At 59.0% G+C, this 20,174-nt stretch overlaps 1 protein-coding gene and 1 long non-coding RNA gene across 5 annotated transcripts; one reads left to right on the top strand and one right to left on the bottom strand.

The window, feature by feature from the left end:
* Positions 1 to 333: 333 nt before the first annotated feature.
* LOC138846436 (uncharacterized) lies at positions 334 to 3,163 on the bottom strand. 2 transcript variants are annotated; one of them, XR_011383925.1, is made up of 2 exons: positions 2,750 to 3,163; positions 334 to 579 (listed from the first exon to the last, which is right to left on the bottom strand). It is a non-coding gene; the product is annotated as an uncharacterized lncRNA (long non-coding RNA). The 2 variants fall into 2 exon arrangements; XR_011383924.1 differs by having other exon boundaries at positions 2,649 to 3,163.
* Positions 3,048 to 19,907, top strand: ZNF180 (zinc finger protein 180). 3 transcript variants are annotated; one of them, XM_051839081.2, is made up of 3 exons: positions 3,053 to 3,188; positions 10,832 to 11,084; positions 17,483 to 19,907. In XM_051839081.2, exon 3 carries the CDS (start codon positions 17,513 to 17,515, stop codon positions 19,214 to 19,216), a length of 1,704 nt encoding a protein of 567 aa, XP_051695041.2. In that variant the 5' UTR covers positions 3,053 to 3,188; positions 10,832 to 11,084; positions 17,483 to 17,512; the 3' UTR covers positions 19,217 to 19,907. The 3 variants fall into 3 exon arrangements, with proteins under 3 accessions (XP_017194611.3, XP_051695041.2, XP_051695042.2); XM_017339122.3 differs by lacking the exon at positions 10,832 to 11,084 and having other exon boundaries at positions 3,048 to 3,188; XM_051839082.2 differs by lacking the exons at positions 3,053 to 3,188; positions 10,832 to 11,084 and adding an exon at positions 14,870 to 15,040.
* Positions 19,908 to 20,174: the final 267 nt, after the last annotated feature.

The raw sequence follows: 20,174 nt of genomic DNA on the forward strand, positions 1-20,174 counted from the left end.
TGGTGACCTCAGGAACTGAAGCTGCCCAGCCCCACCCCCACCCCGGGGTTAGTAACACTGGACGAGCAGGCGCAGGTGTGCAGACGGCCACGGCACAGTTCGGTTCTCAGGAGCCTGCCGAGGCTCGGCCATGAAAGTAGACTTTGCTGGGAGCGTGCAGAGTTGGAGCAATGGTGCCCCGCTCCAGGAACTCCAGAGATGGGGTGCAGACAGTCGGGGCTGACGGCTGAGCCCTGGGTCCCTCTGACGCTGACGGCAGGGGTCAAGTAAAGGAGCAGGCAGGATGGCAAGACTGTGTCCTTACAGCTGGAAGACTGTAGTGATGATACTAACTCAGATTTTTAAAAAGTATTTATTTATATATTTGAAAAGTTACACAGAGAGAGAAGGAGAGGCAGAGATTGAGAGAGAGAGAGAGAGGTCTTCCATCCACTGGGTCACTCTCCAATTGGCCGCAATGGCCGGAGCTGCGCTGATCTGAAGCCAGGAGCCAGGATTCTTTTCCAGGTCTCCCACGTGGGTGCAGGGGCCCAAGGACTTGGGCCATCTTCCACTGCTTTCCCAGGTCACAACAGAGAGCTGGATCGGAAGAGGAGCAGCAGGACTTGAACTGGCACTCATGGGGTGCCGGCACTGCAGGCGGTGGCTTTACCCACTACGCCACAGCGCCGGCTCCCTAACTCAGATTTAAAGAAAGCAATCCGTATGTACGGTGTAGGAGACCAGTGTAAAAATACTTTCTTTTCTTCCCAAACGTGGATTTATTTATAAAGAGTTACAGAGAGAGATCTTCAATCCACTGGTTCATTCCCCACATATGACTGCATCGGCCAGCGCTGGGCCAGGTTGAAGCCAAGAGCTTCATCCGTGTCTCCCAGGTGGGTGCAGGGGCCCAAACACTTGGGCCATCTCCTGCTGCTTTTCCCAGGCCATTAGCAGGGAGCTGGATGAGAAGTGGAGCAGCCAGGACACAAGCCGGTGCCCATATGGGATGCCGGCACTGTAGGCAGCGACAGTACCCGTAAGCCACAACGCCGGCCCCAGTGTTAAGATCTTAAATGCTGTATTCAACAATGCCCTGAGTCAACACAGTTTATTACCCAATTGCACTTTGACCTTGACACAGACTATTTCTGAGCTGGGACCAGTGTGGGGTGGGGGTTGGAGGAAACAGGTGCCCTTTGGGCGCCAGGACCCCTGGGCCAGCAGGGCAGGGCAGGGAGCAGGGAGCGTTAGGCTGTGCACTCTTCACGTGGTGGAGCACAGCGAGCCAGCAGGGGTGCTCCTTACAAAACAGTGTTATCACCTTCACAAGGGATACAAGTCAATCTCAACTACGCCCGGCATGGGACCCCCGGGGAGAGACCCCTGTAGGGCTGCTGGCCCCGGATGGGGTACAGATCTGCCTGCCCAGGCAGCCCTAGCCCCTCAGCCAGGCCCACCCCGGCCCGTGCACTTGGCTCTTTACTGCCCTTCCTTCTCCAGGTGGGCAACCTTGGGGCTCCCACAGCTGCCTGCAGGAAATGAGGCCGCTGAGGCCACAAGCAAGTAGACCGCTGCTCCTGTCTTGGGTCCAGCTGGTCCTGGGAGCCAGGGGAGGGGAGGGGAGGGCCTCCCTCTGTCTGGGAGTGCAGCTCCAGCTCCCCCCTGCCTGGTGGGGGTGGGGGGCTCTTGGCCTTGGTTCTCTCTCCCAGGCAGCCTGAATGCCTTGTCCGATGGTTCTTGGGGGCTGGAATGGAAGGAAGCCCAGGGTCAGGGGAATCAGAAATGGTCAACTCTGACATCACAAGCACCAAAACAAGCAGTCCAGGGGTGGGCGCCTTGGCGCAGCGGGTTAAAGCCCCCCCCCCCCCCCCCGCAGCACCCGTATCCCTTATGGGCGCCGGTTTGAGACCCAGCTGCTCCACTTCCAGTCCGGTTCCCTGTTAATGCGCCTGGGAAAGCAGTGGAAGATGGCCCAAGTCCTTGGGCCCCTGCACCCGCGTGGGAGACCCGGAAGAAGCTCCTGGCTCCTAGCTTCGGATCAGCTCAGCTCGGGCCACTTTAGCTTATTTGGGGAGTGAACCAGCGGATGGAAGACCTCTCTCTCTGTAACTCTGCCTTTCAAATAAATAAAATAAATCTTAAAAAAAAAAAAAAAAGCGCAATCCAGCCCCTCTGGGGCTGAGTTCTGACGTTTCCAGCTCGCTGGTGGAAAAGCTTTCTTAGAGGGACCAGCAGGTTCTAGCGAGGCGCCCCCCCACCCCCCGGCCCAGCCACACCCGCCAGCCTCCACCGCGCCGATTGGGGGGGAAGCTTTATGAATTCCGAGGCCAAGATAGGAAACGCATTGCAGGGGACAGGTCCAGGCTCAACCCTGTGAGGAGGGCGGGGGTGGGCGGTTCTTGTGGCTGCAGAGGGGCAGAGGGGGAGCGGGGTGACAGTGTCTGGTCACTTCCCAGCTGGACAGCGAGCCCAGGAGAGCCACTGCCGGCCACGATCAGGCAGCGGCTGGAGGACACGCGGCCCTCCCGGCTCCCGGCTGCCGCGTGGTTCCCGCAGACTCCCCCACTTCTACCCCCGCGCAGGTTTCCGATAGCGGTGATTCTCAAACCAAGGTCCGCACCCCTGCCGGTCTGAGCCCTGGGGGCGTCCCTCAGACGATCCACCTGCTCCAGCATCCTGGGGGCCGTTGCCTCCCGGTTCTGCAGCAAACGGGCTCCCCGCTCCTCACCCCGATTCGCCGGTGTTAAGCCGGCCTGGGACTGGCCTAGCTCAAGCCGCCAACGCCACGCGTCGCCGGCCCGCCTCAGCCTACGCTGCTCCTGTCTCCCGGGGCCGGGACACCATCTCTGACAGCTCGCTCCGGCCGGGCGCCCGCCTAAGCGCCGCCGCGCCGCGGAGGCTTCTGGGAATTGTAGTTCTGGCTCGCCGACCACAGGCCCACTTCCGGGTTCGGCCTGAAGCGCCGCCATTGTCCAGCGCGCCGACGCTTGCTGCCGCCCTGACCCGCAGTCCTTCGTAGTTGGTCCGGAGCAGTGTTGCGGATGCAGATGAGGGGAAGGGACCGGACCAGCTTAGCCCGAGTCGGTCGTGCTGCAGAATCCAGGCGGGGCATCTCTTAAGCCGGCTTCGTCCTGCTGCAGAGCCGCGCTGGGCACCGAGGCGGGGATAGGCCCAGCCTGGGCAGCGAGCCCAGGGACGCCCAGGTTGGTGGGGCCGGGGGGCGGGTGCGCGCATGCGCAGCGTCTAGGCGGGAAGCGGGAAGCGGTGGCCAGCGTGGGTGGGTTGCTCGGCTTCTGAGTGGACAGCTTCTTTACCTCCGGTCACCGGGCTCGGTGCACCAGGGAGCTGCAGAGTCCGCGGCTGTGCTTTGCGCGCGTGCGCGGATGTCCGGTCCGGTCCCGTCGCGCGCTTGTCCGGGGCCTGAGGATGCTCCACCTTGGCGGAAGACTGGGCACCTGCACGGAGGTGCGGGAGATCCCAGGAATCCCCCTTCTCCGGGCCCCGTTAGTGGAGGGCTGAGGACGTGCAGGTGGAAGCACACTGGGGGCCGTGCCACTGTCCCTGCACCGTTGAGCGCGTGCTGGGGTGGGACGCACACCGCTGTCCTGCCCCTGGCCGGTGGGGAGACCAGGCTGCAGGTGCAGGGCGTGCCCGAGGAGAGGCGGTTCCCAGTGGAGGCAGGGCGGGCACGTCGCTGCTGCCTGGGGAGGAGCGGGTCGCTGTGAACGGCGTGTTTCTAGGGTCTTTGCTTGGGCTGCCGTGATCGCGGGTACGAGAGTGCTCGGGTTGGGAGAGACAGAGGCCGGGCCTCAGATCTGGGCCTGAAAGGGGCTAACTCTGGACACCCAGGGCCTCGTGTTTGGGCAGGAGGGTTGGAACAGCCCAGTTCCCCCGGGGGCGTCTCTGCCATGGGCTTGAGGGCCTGCAGGCTGGGCGTGCCCTGTGCTGAACTCCTGTTGAGGCGTTCCCGCGTTCTGGCTGCAGGCAAGCAGTGGGACAAGCGCCCCTCCCCTCCCGGGCCTGGGCGGAGGCTCGCGGGTGCCTGAGGCATCCCGGGTAGGTTGATGCGTAGAGTGAGGGGTGCAGATTCTTGTCTCAGGAGCAGAGACTGTGCGAGCTCTCCAGACTGGCAGAGGGCACAGCCCCTGGGTGCAGCATCTGAGCGTGGACTTGGTCTCTCTATGTGAGCCTGGGCCAGTGGGAGTGGCCAGCCTGGGCAGGTGGCCCCTGGGTAGTGGCTGCTGGCCTAGAGGCCTGGCGGCTCTGATTTGCCCCTGCAGGCTCTGGTCTTAGGAAGCACGGGGTATGTTACAGCTGTGCTGTGCACACGCACTGGCATTGAGGGGGTGGAGCGGGCACGGACAGTTCTGCGACCTGGATGCCCGGGTGTGTGGGGGGAGCAGCTGCAGATTCAGGGCTGTGCACACGCCCAGGAGGCTGGGGTGGGCGGGTGTTAGACTGAGGGTGCCAAGGCCTTTGTGTGAGTGTCGCCCAGACCACAGCCTGATGAGGCCCGGGTTGGTGGAGAGACGGGACGCCTTGAGCCACAGGTTTTCCAGGTGGGGGTTAGGCAGGGATAGGGCAGGTGTGGCTCAGGTAGGGGCCTGTGCAGGTTCGTGGCGGAAACAGGTTTGGTACAGGTTCAGTGTACAGTTGCCTTGTGAAGCCCCACTGTGCGGCTTGAGTGAGAATCTGGTTGGGGCAGGGCAGGAGGGAAGAGGGAGAGGGGGCCGCAGGGTGGGCTTTGCAGGGCCGCCCTGCTCGGTGCAGTCTGCTAAGCGTTGAGGCGCGTGGCAGGCATAGCCTCTGTCTAGCGTCTGCCGGCGTCGTTGGAGGCCCCCAGTCCTGGGCAGCTTCAGGCCTGAGGACAGCCAAGGTGCTCGGCTCCTTGAGCGGGCTGTGGGAGGCCATCCGTGCTGCGTGGCTGCAGGCCCAGACCTGGCTGCTGGGCGGGCAGGGTGTGCTGAGTCCGTTTGTGGGCGTGCGGTGGGGCAGTCGATGGCTGTGATTGGGGCCCCGCTGGCCAGAGTCAGGGAGAGGTCCAGCTTTGGGACTGCAGGTGCAGGTTGGCAGAACGGCCTGTACTGGGGGGCCTCCCTGTGCCGGGTGTTTGTGGGAGTCCCAGGACCCGGTGGAATAGGGCGGGAACTGCTGGGTGCTGCGGATTTTGGTGGTGGGCTGAAGACCTGGTTTGTGGCCCAGGATATTGGAGGAATCGGGTTGGGGCTGCAGAGGCTCGGCTGGGGTGGTGGTGGGGAGTGTGGGACTCTTGGCGTGTGCACAGGGGTCTGGGCAGGGGTCTGGGCAGGAAGAGGCATACTTGCCGTGGGCGCTGCATGGTAGGAGCAGAGACTCCTGCAGGGGCTGGGGGCGCAGGCTGGTGGCAGGGCCACTGCAGTGCCTATGGACCTGCCCGAGAGCCGTCCTTGGGGCCCGTCCCCTGAGTGCAGCCCGTCCTGCCCGAGAGCTGTCCTCGGGGCCCGTCCCCTCGGTGTAGCCCGTCCTGCCCGAGAGCCGTCCTCGGGGCCTGTCCCCTCAGTGTAGCCCGTCCTGCCCGAGAGCCGTCCTCGGGGCCCGTCCCCTCAGTGTAGCCCGTCCTGCCCGAGAGCCGTCCTCGGGGCCCGTCCCCTCAGTGTAGCCCATGGCCTGCCCGAGAGCCGTCCTTGGAGCCCGTCCCCTCGGTGCAGCCCGTCCTGCCCGAGAGCCGTCCTCGGGGCCTGTCCCCTCAGTGTAGCCCATGGCCTGCCCGAGAGCCGTCCTCAGGGCCCGTCCCCTCAGTGTAGCCCGTCCTGCCTGAGAGCCGTCCTCGGGGCCTGTCCCCTGAGTGCGGCACAGGCCCTCAGCACCTGCGTGCCTGGAGGAGAGCATGGACGAGCCGGATGGGAAGACCCTGGGCCGCCGAGGGCCTCCGCACAGGGGAGTGGAGCCTCCCTCGCCCCTGCTCTCACGCAGCTGCACCGCCCGACCCTGGGCTCGGCGCCAGGGCTCTCTGGGCCCTGGCCACAGGCTCCGACAGTCTGTGCTGCACATTCCTGGGCCCCGCTGTGTTCCGTCGGGGCTTAGCCCAGAGAGCTCCTTCTGGGAGGAATTCGGCGTCGTGGTTCAGAAGGCCTCTGAGTACCGGCTCGCTTTCGCCAGCGGTCCGCGGCTCGGCTGGAGAACAGACAGTGGGAAGTACTGGGAGTGTGCAGGGAGCTGGGGCTCGGTAGTGTGCACAGTGCGGCTGAGTGAACCGTGGGGAGACCAGGAAGTGGCGTCCGGGACTGATTTGCTAATGCATTCTCACTGACATCAAGGATCTTCAAGGTCCGTGCTGAGGGAGGAGCACTTAGAAATCCTCACCTTTGGAAACAGGGACGCAGTGTGTGTGTGTAGAAAATTGTTAGGGGACAGACCGCACAGTTAACAACGGTTACCTGGGAGTCACGTTATAAATGATTTTTAAAAATTACTTTTCCATGGGGCCAGTGCTGTGGCGCAGCGGGTTAACGCCCTGGCCTGAAGTGCCAGTTCGAGTCCCGGCTGCTCCTCTTCCAATCCAGCTCTCTGCTGTGGCCTGGGAAAGCAGTAGAAAATCACCCAAGTCCTTGGGCCCCTGCACCCATGTGGGAGACCTGCAAGAAGCTCCTGGCTCCTGGCTTCAGATCGGTGCAGCTCTGGCCGTTGTGGCCAATTGGGGAGTGAACCAGTGGATAGAAGACTTCTCTCTCTCTCTCTCTCTACCTCTCTCTGTAACTGTTTCTCAAAATGATTAAAATAAAAACAAACAAACAAACAAAAAAAACTACTTACCCAGGGACCAGTGCTGTGGCGTAGTAGGCTAATAAGCCTCTGCCTGCAGTGCTGGCATCCCATATGGGCGCCGGTTCTAGTCCCGGCTGCTCCTCTTCCGATCCAGCTCTCTGCCATGGGAAAGCAGTGGCCGATGGCCTGAGTGCTTGGGCCCCTGCACCCACGTGGGAGACCCAGAGGAAGCTCCTGGCTCCTGACTTCGGATCGCCGCAGCCCCAGCCATTGTGGCTATTTGGGGAGTGAACCAGCGGATGGGAGACCTCTCTGTCTGTAACTCTACTTCTCAAATAAATAAATAAAATCCCTAAAAAAATTACTTATCCAAATTTTCATATTTTTGTACAGTGCATTTTAAGGTTAAAGAAACCCAACAATCTAAAGCATTTTGCTGCAGCAAGTGTTCTTTGAAAGCATTTAGTCAGGTAAAAAAATGTGGAATGAGAGCTTTCATGTCCCCTTCCTGGCCAGTTCAGTCCTGAAGCCAGCAGTGGGGCTGCCTGCGGTGGGGTCGCGGGCTGGCCAGGGTGAGGAGGGCCCCGGGTGGGGGAGTTGGTGTCTGCACAGCGTGGCCGGCGGCCATGAGTGGCAGAGCCCAGGTGGAGTGGAGACGTCACTCGTGCAAGCGGACAGCCTGGACAGTGTTAGAACGTGTCAGGGCCGAGGAGAGGGGCTCCATGAGGCGGTTGCCTGAGGTGGGCTGCGGGGGGCGTCCGGAGCCGGAGCCCAGGGCAGCGTCCGGTGGGGGAGAGGGCGTGGCCGTGCAGGGGGTGCCCCAGTGTGGGCAGCCTGAGCCCGAGTGCAGTGAGCGTGGGCTGTCCGAGCCAGAGCAGTGAGCCGCGGCCCTGAGGGCGCCCACGTGGCGGGCAGGCCTCACGTGGGCCGTCCAGGAGTCAGCCTGGCATCTAGACGTGACCAGGCGAGGAGGGCCAGGCGAGGAGGGCCCCTGGGCAGAGGAGGCTTCGCGCGGGGTGGGCCAGCCGGTAGGAAAGGGAGTCACGGAGCCGGCCGGAGTGGCCAGTCCTTCGTTGCCGTAATGAAATACCTGAGGCGGCCCAGCTTCCAAAGAAAGGAGGTCTACCGGCACCGCGGCTCACTAGGCTAATCCTCCACCTAGCGGCGCCGGCACACCGGGTTCTAGTCCCGGTCGGGGCGCCGGATTCTGTCCCGGTTGCCCCTCTTCCAGGCCAGCTCTCTGCTGTGGCCCGGGAGTGCAGTGGAGGATGGCCCAAGTGCTTGGGTCCTGCACCCCATGGGAGACCAGGAAAAGCACCTGGCTCCTGCCATCGGATCAGCGTGGTGCTGAACCAACAGAAAAGGAAGACCTTTCTCTCTGTCTCTCTCTGTCTCTCTCTCACTGTCCACTCTGCCTGTCAGAAAGAGAGAAAGAGAGACTAGTTAGCTCACGGTTTCTGAGGCTAACAGCATGGCGCAGGCTCAGGCGGGGGCCTCCTGGACCGGGTCACCTCGTGGTGGGTTGCAGTGGCCGGGGCGCGTGTGGGAGGAGGGGTCACGTCTAGATGCCAGAAGCCAGGGATTGGGTGAGGCCAGGCTCAGGCTTTGTAAAAATTCTCTTGAGAAAGCTCCCCAGGGTCCAGGAAGAAGGTGGCCTTGGGACCTCCCAGGACCTCTTTAAGGCTCCACATCCTCTCCCAACACCACTGCCCTGGGGACCCAGCACCCAGCACAGGAACCGTGGCCGGGGAGGGCCCACGACGCCCCAACCGTAACACCAGGTGTCTCGGGTCAGAGCAGGGCTGGGCTGCGGGTGGGGATCGGGAGAGCACTCGGGTGCAGGCCGGCAGCACAGGGAGTTGGCGGTGTTGATGTGGGCTCGTGGTGTTCACTGTCTGGATGTAGAAGTAGGTGAGGTGTGTGCCCGTGTGTGTCTGCTGTGACAGCCGGGAGTGGTGACGTCCCAACACCACTGCTCACGCCGACGCTCAGTGATGACGACTTCTGCAGGCTTCCTCGGTTTCTTGTATTTGTATCTGTGTGCTTGTGGTCACGCAGACCCACGCTGGTACCGTGTGGGCAGATCGCACGGGGTACGAATGCTGGCAGGCAGTGCTCACTGGGGGCCATCTTGGAGACTGGCTTAATTTTAATTATTTTCAGAAGACGCGTAGGGACTTGATTTGGGCCTGTGGGTATTGGAGCTCTGGCAGACAGAGAAATCAAGGGAGCCAAGTCTCGGCTTTGAATGGAGGCCAGGGGTGCGGTGGGCCTGTCTAGGAAGAAGCCGGGTCAGTGTCTCCTGGGAGGGGCCCGTGGCTCAGACACTTGGGAGCAGCTGGGCAGGGAAGGTCTTGAGCTGACTCTGAGCCCTGCCTCCGGGCCTGAGGCCGAAACTCCTGGGGCTTAGCCCAGAGAGCTCCGAGAGAGCGGCCGGACCTGGCCTGCGCGTTGCCCGCCTGCACTTGGGGACGGCTTTGGTTTCTTGCCCTGTTGAACTGGTGATTCAGAAGTTCAGGGCCATCCCTAGGCCGGTGGCTCTCCTGGCCCTCGGGCTCTGCCTCACGCCTCCACAGGTGATGCTGTGTGAGGTCTGTGCTTCTGAACCTCCCAGAGAGAGAGGGCTTCCCGCGGGCGCGCCGTGCACAGAGCTGCAGGAAGCAGGGCCCGTGGCGGCTCTGAGGTGTGTTTGGGGACGTGGCTCCGTCGCCCCGAGAATGCCTCCGGTAGGGAAAGGCGTGTTCAGTCACGTTGATTGGTGAGTGAGCCAAGAGCGGACAGCCCTGTTGGAATCAGGTCTGATGGGAGGCCGGCTCAGCCGGCGATGGCTCCGCTCGTCTCTGCTCTGTGCTCCGGGTCCCAAGTGGTCGCACGCATGTCACACAGAGCTCTTCTGACTGTGGAAGGCAGCATCTAATTTCTGTTCCTGTTCTGTAAAGGGTGCAAAAAAAAAAAAGTACTTGTTTATGACGTAGAGAGCTGACTGCTGAACAAAAGGGTCATTAAACAAGGTCCCAGGGCTCAGAGAGCGGGGGCAAGGTTTCGCGCCATCCGTGTCCCGTACTCTGCGCTTAGCTCTCGTGCTGTCACTCAGAGCGGTGTTGTGGTCCTGCTCCGTTCTGAGGACAACACACGGATGAGAGATCAGTAATTCTTTTTTTTTTTTAAAGATTTATTTGAAAGGCAGAGTTATATAGAGAGAGGTAGAGACAGAGAGAGTGAGTTGTCATCCGCTGGTTCCATCCCCAAACGCTACAGCAGCCTGGCGGGATGAAGCCAGCAGTCCAGAGCTGCATCCAGGTCTCTGACATGGGTGGCAGTGGGCCAAGCACTTGGGCCACCCTCCTCTGCTTTCCCAGGGCATTCGCACGGAGCTGGATCGGAAGTGGAGCAGCCGGGACTTGAACCTGCGTTCATATGGAATACCAGTGTTGCAGGCGGTGGCTTAACCCGCTGTGCGGGGACGCTGGCCCTCAGGAGAATTCAGACCCAGGAGAGAGCTGTGTAGAGATGGGAGTCGTTTGAAAAGAGTCACTTTGCTGGTCCAGTAAAAGTCCAAAAAGAGCAGCTAGGAAGTCACAAGGGAAGAAGAGGTGAGGCCGTGTGCTGTCTGGGGACACCTCGCGGCGTCCGTCCGGGCGACAGTGGAAGGGGGAGGAGCTTTGTCAGGTGACCACTGGACCTAAGTGACTTCATTGATTTCCACACCAGCGATTTCCACACTGGTGAAATACAAGTATCACTCCCTTTGCAAAAAGGTTTCCCCGGGTGTATGAGATGAGACTGTCTGGAAATGCTCTCTGTGGGCACTTGGCAGCTGGCGTCCTCGGGAGGAAACTGGAGAAGCTGGGATGAACTCCAGGAGACGTCCCCGGAGCGGCCAGTGGGGCAGCGTGGACGCATGAGTGGGCTGGATGAGGTTTGCTCCCCAGGGCTTCATGCGGGGGAGGCTTGGTCCCCGGGTGCCGTGGGAGGGGTAGATCGTGAAGAGGCAGGGCTGGGCGACAGGCCCTTAGGTCGTCGGGGGCAGTGCCCTCCGAGGGGGGAGTTACTGTAGGAGTGAGCCTGACCCCTGCGTCCCCCTCTGCCTTGCTGGCCCTAGAAGTGGTTTCTTACCTCGCGTCCTCCTGTCGTGGTGCCATCTGCTGTTGACCCACACCGGAGGCCGAGCTCGTGGTGCTGACCGACCTGGACTCCAGCCGCCGAAACTGCGAGCGAGGTGGACTTTTCTTCCCCAGGAGCCCGCCTCCGTGTGGTGTGACAGCCGTGAAAAAGGGATTGCTACGGCACCCCTGGGAAGTGCAGGAGCGTGCGCGCTGTCGTACTTCTCCGACGAGCCGGAGAGTAAGGCGGGGGTAGGTACTGGAGGCTGGTGCTGTTTTCTGTGGGGAGCGGGCCCCCGACAGAGGCTTCCTGTGGCCCGAGGAGGGACTCGCTCAGCAATGATTGGCAGCTGCCAGGGACCACAGAAGCAAACGGGAAGGACAGGAACACGTGCTCTGGCCCTTTGCCCGTGGCCGCACACATGACACACACGTTTCACAGCACGGATCACACACGTTTCACATGCAGCACACATGACACACGTTTCACAGCATGGATCACACACGTTTCACAGGCCGCACACATGACACGTTTCACAGCACGGATCACACACGTTTCACAGGCTGCACACATGACACATTTCACAGCACGGATCACACACATTTCACAGCACGGATCACACACGTTTCACAGCACGGATCACACACGTTTCACAGCACGGATCACACACATTTCACAGTCAGCACATGTGACACATGTTTCACATGCAGCACACATGACACATTTCACAGCACGGATCACACACGTTTCACAGCCAGCACACATGACACACACATTTCACAGCACGGATCACACACATTTCACAGGCAGCACACATGACACATTTCACAGGCAGCACACATGACACATGTTTCACAGGCAGCGCACATCAGGATATGCCTCCTGTGTGGCAGCTGCAGCCTCCTGCATCCTGATCGCTCACTGCAGTGCCGGCATCCCAAATGGGGGTCGGTTCGAGTCCCGGCTGCTCCACTTCCAGTCCAGCTCTCTGCTGTGGCCTGGGAAAGCAGTGGAAGATGGCCCAAGTCCTTGGGCCCCTGCACCCACGTGGGAGACCTGGAAGAAGCTCCTGGCTCCTGGCTTCGGATCAGCTCAGCTCTGGCCATTGCAGCCATTTGGGGAGTGGAACAATGGTGGAAGACCTCTCTCTCTGCCTCTTTCTGTCTCTCTCTGCCTCTGTGTTACTCTGCATTTCAAATAAATAAATAAATCTTTTTTTTAAAAAAAGTAGAGAGGATAATGGGAGCCAGCGAAAGAAAGATGTATGAAGCAGGAGGTGTAGCATAAAGTGTGTGTTGATTGTGATTGGAGGTATCAGTGTGAATTTGTGGTCTCTAACACACAGATAGTTACCGTAATAGATAAATGACCATATCAATGACTATAAAAGAGGTCCCGTCTCCTTGTGTATTCACTGTTTTATTTCTTCTTGGTTGAGTTGCACGTTCATTTTCTTTTGTTTGTTTTTCTACTGAGGCTACTTTTTTTCTTACGGATTTAGAAGTCTTAATGCTGGTTGATCATCTCTAATCTGAAAGTGCAAAAATCTGAAATGTTACAAAAATCTAAAAGTTTTTAGGAGCTGATATACCAGAAGTGGATAATTCTACATTTGACTTCATGTGATAGATTGCAATCAAAATGTACGTCACTGAAAATATTGGATAAAATTGGCTTCAGGTTATGTGTTAAAGATAGATATGAGACATAAGTGAGTTTTGAGTGTAGACTTGGGTCATTGTGTATATGCGGATATTCCAAACTCTGAAAAACATCTGAAACACTTGCAGTCTTGGACAAGGATCATTTGACATTTCATACAGATGCTGATTAATGGTGCCATTTTATTTGGTTATAATTCTGTGATTTTGGCATGTAGGCGGGACCAGCCTCGCTAGACAGTTCTTTCACTCCACACAGTACCGGGTCGTTTCCTCAGCTGGCAGCAGGGCTAGCGGGGGGCCGCAGGGAAGCCGGCTGCCCAGGAGCAGGTGTGATACAGGTGCTGGTTAGCGTGAGAGGCTCGTTCAGCGTGACAGCTGCTTTACAAGGAAGTCACTGTGGCACAGGGTGCTTTCCCCCATGACGTTCTCTAACTGCTCTCTGTAGGTGGCAGGTTCACAGTCAGAGCAGTTTGTGTTCGTAACGCGCCAGGCAGGTGCGGCGGCTGCTCCATCAGTCAGGGGAATATTTGACAGAATTTTTCGGGTGAGTAACTACTCGAGTGAATGAGTTAGATGGAAATGACAGGAGGGCTCTGAGTAGAAAGGAAAAGAATATGGAGTGGCTGGGAGACATCGCAGCAGCCGGTCGCGGACGAGCGAGAGTGAAGTAGAGTGGAGCAGTGTGATGTGGTCAGAGAGGCCAGAATGGCCCCTGTCGTGTGGAATGTGGGGCTTCCAGGGCCGGGGTGTCCTCGGGGGCTGCTGAGGAGCGGCTCTGAGAGCTGAGGGTCGGGCGGTCCTGGGAACAGGTCACTCAGGACACCGGCCCTGATGCCGTGCACACTTGGGGGTGCGCCCCGGCTACCAGCCCAGGCGTGCGTCTGCAGTTTCTCTCCCTTCGCGTCCTTCGTACAAAAAGGCGTGCTGCTAACGGGAGCCGCTGCGAATTAAACGAGCAGCAACCCGTACGACGCGCTAGCACACTGCTCGCTGCTAAGTACTTCCTTTGAGTCAGTTCCTTCGTCTCATCAGAGCCCTAAACGAGCAGTTGCTGTAACCAGAGCTGGGGAACCTTTTCTTCTGCCCAGGGCCGTGCGGGTATTTATAACGTCATTTGTGGGCCTTGCAGAATTGTCAGCTTAGAAATTAGCCTGCTGCAGATTTGTTCCATTTCGAGTCCCGCCCACAGTTGCCTTGGCAGGGAGGGTCATGTATATGGCTCGTGGGTGGGATGTTCCCCATCCCTGCTGTAGACAACGCAAGGAGAGGCCGGCAGGTTCTCATATTAGAGGATGCATCCCAGGCGTTAGGTCCCCTGTGGGTGGGGCTGGTGGCTTCAGGAGGTGTTGCTGTGGATTCGTTCTGAGAGGAAGAGCGTGGTGGGGCAAGAGGCGCAGAGTCACCACACAGACCCCGGGAGTCAGATGAAAGCAGGCCTGAGGCAAGCAGCCCGCAAACTCGTCTATTTCAGTTGGTACAGCAGCTTATATAGCCAAGGCAGCCAATCCGGTCAAGGGGCGGTCTATGCCCTAACCAATCACAGCCTGTTGCCAGGCAGTTTCCAAAACCATCCAATCACAGCCTGTTGCCAGGCAGTTTCCAAAACCATCCAATCACAGCCTGTTGTCAGCCAGACTCCTTTGTCATGTGGTTTCCGAAACCATCCAATCACAGTCTGTTGCCAGGCAGTTTCTGTTGCCAGCGGCCATCTTGGCATGGCCTTCTCACCACCACAAGGAGGTGGGTAGGACAAAGCTCCGGGAAGTGAGTTGGCGAGCATGAGGCTCATTGCTTATGCCGAGATCCCTGGCACGGGGCAGCGTGGCAGTCCCTGCCTCCGTGGGCTTGAGGAGAGGCTGACCCAGGGCCGAGCGGGACCTGTCTAGTGAAGGGCGGGGACGCTGTGGGCCTTCGTCCTTAGGAAAGGCGGCCTGAGGGCACCTTCCTGAGGGGTGGGCAGAAGTGTGAGGAGCGGGCAGTCTGCGACAGAGGGAGGAAGAATGCAGGGTGGGGTGGGGGAGCTCAGGAAAGCCAGCGTCCACACGCCGGAGGACTTCCAGGAAAGCCAGCGTCCATGCTTGCCTGTCCTTGTTCTGTTACTCTCTGGGGAGTTAGAAGGGGATTCCTACATGGGAATTCCATGGTCATCGGGATAAGCTTTTCCTTGAAGGTGGACAGAAAGCTGAGGTCAGGCCTTACCTGGAACTGCCCTTGGTGTCGGACAGAGAGGGCTAGCATCCAGAACCCGAGGGGCTCGCCTGGGAGGCGCCGCGCGCCTTGGCTGGAGGTGTCCGGGTGCTGGCCGTCTTGGGCTGGCTGCCGCGACATCTGCCACGTGTCTCCTCCTCTGTGACGCTGCGGGGAAACGGTGGTCATGCGAGCAGGACTGTGCGTTGTGTTCTAGGGAGGACTGAGCGTCCGAGTCGTGACTGTGGACTTCACCGAGGAGCCCCGGGACACTCGGAATTGTGCTCAGAGGACCCCGGGCAGAGGCCCGGTCCTGGAGGACCGCGGAGACCCGGAGTCTTTGTGTGAGAGCGCAGGTCTGTCTCCTGAAGCGGCTTTGCAGTCTCGTTCGTTACCCACCGGGGCGCCAGCAGCCAGCAGGGCTCGGGGCACACAGAGCTGTGCTTGTGCGTGTTAGTCCCTGGTGAAGATTAGCTTAAGCGTAGGACAAAACCAGTTTGGTTTCTTGGGCTTGAGCTTGCTCAGTCTTCATGGTTCCTAAAGGCCAAAGGCTGGACCACATTCGGCAGGGATTTTCTTGTATCTCAGCCTGAATACTCAAAGTCTGCATCTCTCCCCGTCAGCTTTTCAAACCAGACACATTCCTCTCTTTATTTTTCCAGTGTTCAAAGTTTTTCTTTTTTTTCTGCCTTCCTTCCTTACTTTCACAGAGTAATGCAGAGAGAGAGAGCGAGAGAGAGCGAGAGAGAGAGAGCGTGTGCGAGCGCAAGAGGGGGCATCCAGGTCTCCCACGCGGGTGCAGGGGCCCAAGGACCTGGGCCATCTTCTACTGCTTTCCCAGGCCACAGCAGAGAGCTGGATGGGAAGTGGAGCAGCCAGGACTTGAACTGTAGCTTCTATGGGATGCCGGCACTGTGGTGGTGGCTTTACCCGCTCACTGTGCCACAGCGCCAGCCCCCACATTCCTCTGTTTTGAGCTAGGGGAAAAGCATATAAAGAATTTCCTGTGGCAGGCAGTGTGGCACAGTGGGTTAAGCCGCTGCCTAGGGTGCCCGCCTTCCATATTGGAGTGCAGTTCAAGTCCTGGCATCTCCACTGCTGACCCAGCTTCCTGCTGATGCACCTGGAAGGCCCCGGAGAATGTGGCCAAGTGCTTGGGTTCCTGTCACCTGCGTGGGAGACTCAGGCAGAGTTCCTGGCTCCTGGCCTTGGCCTGCCCCAGCTTGGGCTGGTGCTGGCTTTTGGGTAGTGACCCAGCAAATGGAAGATACCTCTCTCTCTCCCTCCCCTGTTCCTCCCCTCTCCCTGTCTGTCCCTTTCAAAGAAACAGATAAAAAAATTTTTTTTTAACAGGCAGAGTTGACAGAGAGTGAGACAGAGAGAAAGATCTTCCTTTGCCATTGGTTTACCCTCCAATGGCTGCTGCGGCTGGCGCACCGTGCTGATCCGATGGCAGGAGCCAGGTGCTTATCCTGGTCTCCCATGGGGTGCAGGGCCCAAGCACTTGGGCCATCCTCCACTGCACTCCCTGGCCACAGCAGAGAGCTGGCCTGGAAGAGGGGCAACCGGGACAGAATCCGGCACCCCGACCGGGGCTAGAACCCGGCGTGCTGGCGCCGCAAGGCGGAGGATTAGCCTAGTGAGCCGCGGCGCCAGCAAACAGATAAGTATTTTTAAAACTCCCCAATGAACATGGCCTGCTGATGACCAGACATGGAGGGGTCATTTCTAGTATAGGTTTTTTGGAAAGATCTCCATAGAAGTCCTGTCTCACCATCCCCTGTCTCCTGCTGGGCTGTGTACATTACCACTTTCCAGGTGTGCTCTGTGTGGTCTGACTTAGTGGCCATTCAGGCTTCTGCCTCTGAGCAAACCTCCACCGTCCCGAGTTGGAATCACAGGAGTCCGTGGGGCTGTTTTAGCCTGTAAGTACCCGGGTAGTTGGGATACAAGTGCCCCTTTCCTCTGTTCACTAACGTGCGTGCTCACGTCTTCCTGATACAGACTGCCAGTGAGTTTCATTCATCCGGGAACTCCTAGAAATGTAGCCGCTGGTCTCTTTGAGGGAACACAGGTCCAGTGCTGAAGAGGGTGGGAAGGCCCTTGTGTTTCTGTACAGAGGGTTGCAGAACTGGGTTGAAGGTCTGTAGGCTCTGCATAGGTGATCGCTTGTGGAATGTGCAGGTGCCTGGCACTCAGAGTCTCACTCCTCACCCAAGCTAAGGTTGAAATAGCTCCCTGTTAATGCCTGCTGCGCTGTTGAGCTGTCGTAGTTCTGCACCTGCGGCTTCATCCCGTACTTTTGGTTTCTCACACAGACTATAACGCCCATTGGTGAAAACGAGCCAACAGACATTTTGCATAATTTGAGTTTTATCCCACTGTGCCAATTCTATTGCTTTTTTTAAAAAAAAACTTATTTATTTGAAAGGCAGAATTACAGAGAGGCAGAATCAGAGAGAGAGAGAGAGAGAGAGAGAGAGAGAGAGAGAGGTCTTCCATCCACTGGTTCACCCCCAGAGTTAACACAATGGATAGAGCTGCATCAATCCGAAGCCAGAAGCCAGGAGCTTCCTCCAGGCCTCCCACGCAGGTGCAGGGGCCCAAGGACCTGGGCCATCTTCTACTACTTTCCCAGGCCATAGCAGAGAGCTGGATTGGAAGTGGGACAGCCGGGTCTTGAACTGGCGCCCATATGGGATGCCGGCACCACAGGCAGAGGCTTAGCCCACCGCGCCACAGCGCCGGCCCCTCTATTGCTTTCATTGACTAGGACGCCTTCGTTTGCTTTTTTCCAGATTTGGCAGCTGCACTTGGCAGAAGACTCCATGTCAAAGCAGAGCACATCTGACGAAGAGCCGCCCGGTGAAGTGAAGACAGGGAGGCTGACGAGGGAGGATCCCTGGGTGTCTGTGTGTGCAGAGGCCCGTGATGGCACGGCCCCGCTGAAGAAGCGCCGGGAAAAGCAGGATCGACTTTTGCAGGAAGTGGCGCTCACCCAGAGGAAAGCTGTTACCCACGCAGGAGTCTGCGAGCAGGCCGAAGTCGGCGAGAGCGGGCTGGAGTCCCGTCTGCTGCTGCTCCCAGGGCTGCCTGCAGGGAACCATTTCTGTAAACACGGGTCGTGTGACACAGACGTGCATCCTGCTTCTGTTGCAGACGGTTACCAGGAGAGCAATGACAGCGAGACCCTGTGTGAGCAGAGTGAGTGGGGCAGACACGCCGAGGGCGTTCACGTCATTCAGTTTACAAGAACGCCCACAAAAGATAAAGCCCGTGGGCTTAGAGACAGCTTTCAGTCTCTTAGCCACGCTGTGCCCCTGCACAGGCAGGAGAACATCTGCGCAGGAGGGGAAACCTTGGGTTTCCAGGAATGTGGGCAAGTTTTGAACCGCAGCCCGCCCCGCAAGGAACAACAGGGAGTCCCTGGGGAGGGGAGTCGGAGTGCGTGTGCTCAGGTCTCCCCGAGCTCCCCTCCTGCTCAGCACGGGAGGAGTCATTCGGACGAGAAGCCTTTTGAGTGTGGGCAGTGCGGCAAGGCCTTCAGTTGGAGCTCCCACCTGGTGGCGCACCAGCGCACGCACACCGGGGAGAAGCCCTACGCGTGCGGCCAGTGCGGCAAGGCCTTCAGCCGCAGCTCCCACCTCGTGTCCCATCAGAGGACTCACACCGGCGAGAAGCCCTACCGCTGTCCCCAGTGCGGCAAGGCCTTCAGCCAGAGCTACGTGCTGGTCGTGCACCAGAGGACGCACAGCGGGGAGCGGCCCTACGCGTGCGGCCAGTGCGGCAAGGCCTTCCGGCAGAGCTACAAGCTCACGGCGCACCAGAGGACGCACACGGGCGAGAAGCCCTACGAGTGCGCCCAGTGCGGGAAGTCCTTCATCCAGAGCTACAAGCTGATCGCGCATCAGAGAGTGCACACCGGCGAGCGGCCCTACGCGTGCGGCCAGTGCGGCAAGGCCTTCAGCCAGAGCTACAAGCTCGTGGCGCACCAGAGGACGCACACGGGGGAGAGGCCCTTTGAGTGCAACGAGTGCGGCAAGTCCTTCAGCTGGAGCTCCCAGCTCGTGGCGCACCAGCGCACGCACACCGGGGAGAAGCCCTACGCGTGCGGCCAGTGCGGCAAGTCCTTCAACCGCAGCTCCCACCTCGTCATGCACCAGAGGACGCACACCGGCGAGAAGCCCTACGCCTGCGGCCAGTGCGGCAAGGCCTTCAGCCAGAGCTACGTGCTCGTGGTCCATCAGAGGACGCACACGGGGGAGAAGCCCTACGCGTGCGGCCAGTGCGGCAAGGCCTTCAGGCAGAGTTCCTGCCTCACCCAGCATCAGAGGACGCACACCGGCGAGAAGCCCTACGCGTGCGGCCAGTGCGGGAAGACGTTCAGCCTGAGCGCCCGACTCATCGTGCACCAGAGGACGCACACCGGCGAGAAGCCGTTCACCTGCGGTCGGTGCGGGAGGGCGTTCATCAACAGCTCCAAGCTGCTGCGGCACCAGGCGACTCACACGGAAGAGAAAGCGGCCGGCTGACTAGTTTGGGCGGCGTCAGCCCGAGTTCGTTCCTTCCCCTTATTCTTCCTCAACACCTGTTCTAAGGGTGCACCTCGCGGAAAGAAGGGGATAAAAGCAGTGTGTGGAAAACACGCAGTGTCCTGTGACTGGTGTCTGGGAGTTCACGTGAAGGAGGGCAAAGCCTACCAGGTGCAGATTTTAATGCAGCAATTCCACGTAGCGAATCAGACGTGGCCCCGTGACACTTCCCTGCAAGAGCGATGCACAGCGGCACGCCTCCTTGCCGAGAGCCCTCTGCCTGACCCGAGAGAGAACCGGCTGGCGTGCGGTGCTGGCCAGCGGGGCAGGAGTGAGATGCTCACCCTGCCGGGCTCGCTGGGAACCACGGGAGAGTGCTGCGGTCAATAGCACTTAGGCTGGGAAACCGTGTCTCAGTGCGGCGTGCCCATGGCTTCCCCGTCAGGATTCCTACAGCACTTCCTGTCCTAGGTGAAGATGTTGTAAAATGCAAGACAGGGATCTAGAAGTAGTAGTCATTTCAGGAAGCATTATGAGAAATGTTTGTGGACCACAGTTGAAAGCGATTATAGGTGTATGTCTGTGTTTGTTTTATGTCGGGTCTGTCTTTTTGGAATGTATACTCTTTTTGCGAAAATAAATGGTATGGTTAGTAAAAAAAATTAATTTAAAACAAAAAGGAAACAACAAAGGTTTCTGTCTTGCTTGAGGACTTAGTAACGAGATCGCAGAGTTCTGAGACTTCTGTTTGGATGGGTGTGAGCGGCTCACTCTTGTTTTGATTTGATTTAACTTAACCGAGAGGCAGAGGTACAGAGCGGGACGCCCTGGGACTGCTCCCTGATGAAGGGGCCGTCTGGGTGGCAGTGGGACGCGAGGCCCCGCCGTAGTCTCATCCCCTACATTTAGTTGGCGAGAGGACTTTGAGTGAGGCGAGCTGTGTCCCTGTTCTTTGATC

Source organism: Oryctolagus cuniculus, chromosome 18 (genome assembly GCF_964237555.1).
Source record: "Oryctolagus cuniculus chromosome 18, mOryCun1.1, whole genome shotgun sequence".
NCBI classification, from domain to species: Eukaryota; Metazoa; Chordata; class Mammalia; order Lagomorpha; family Leporidae; genus Oryctolagus; species Oryctolagus cuniculus.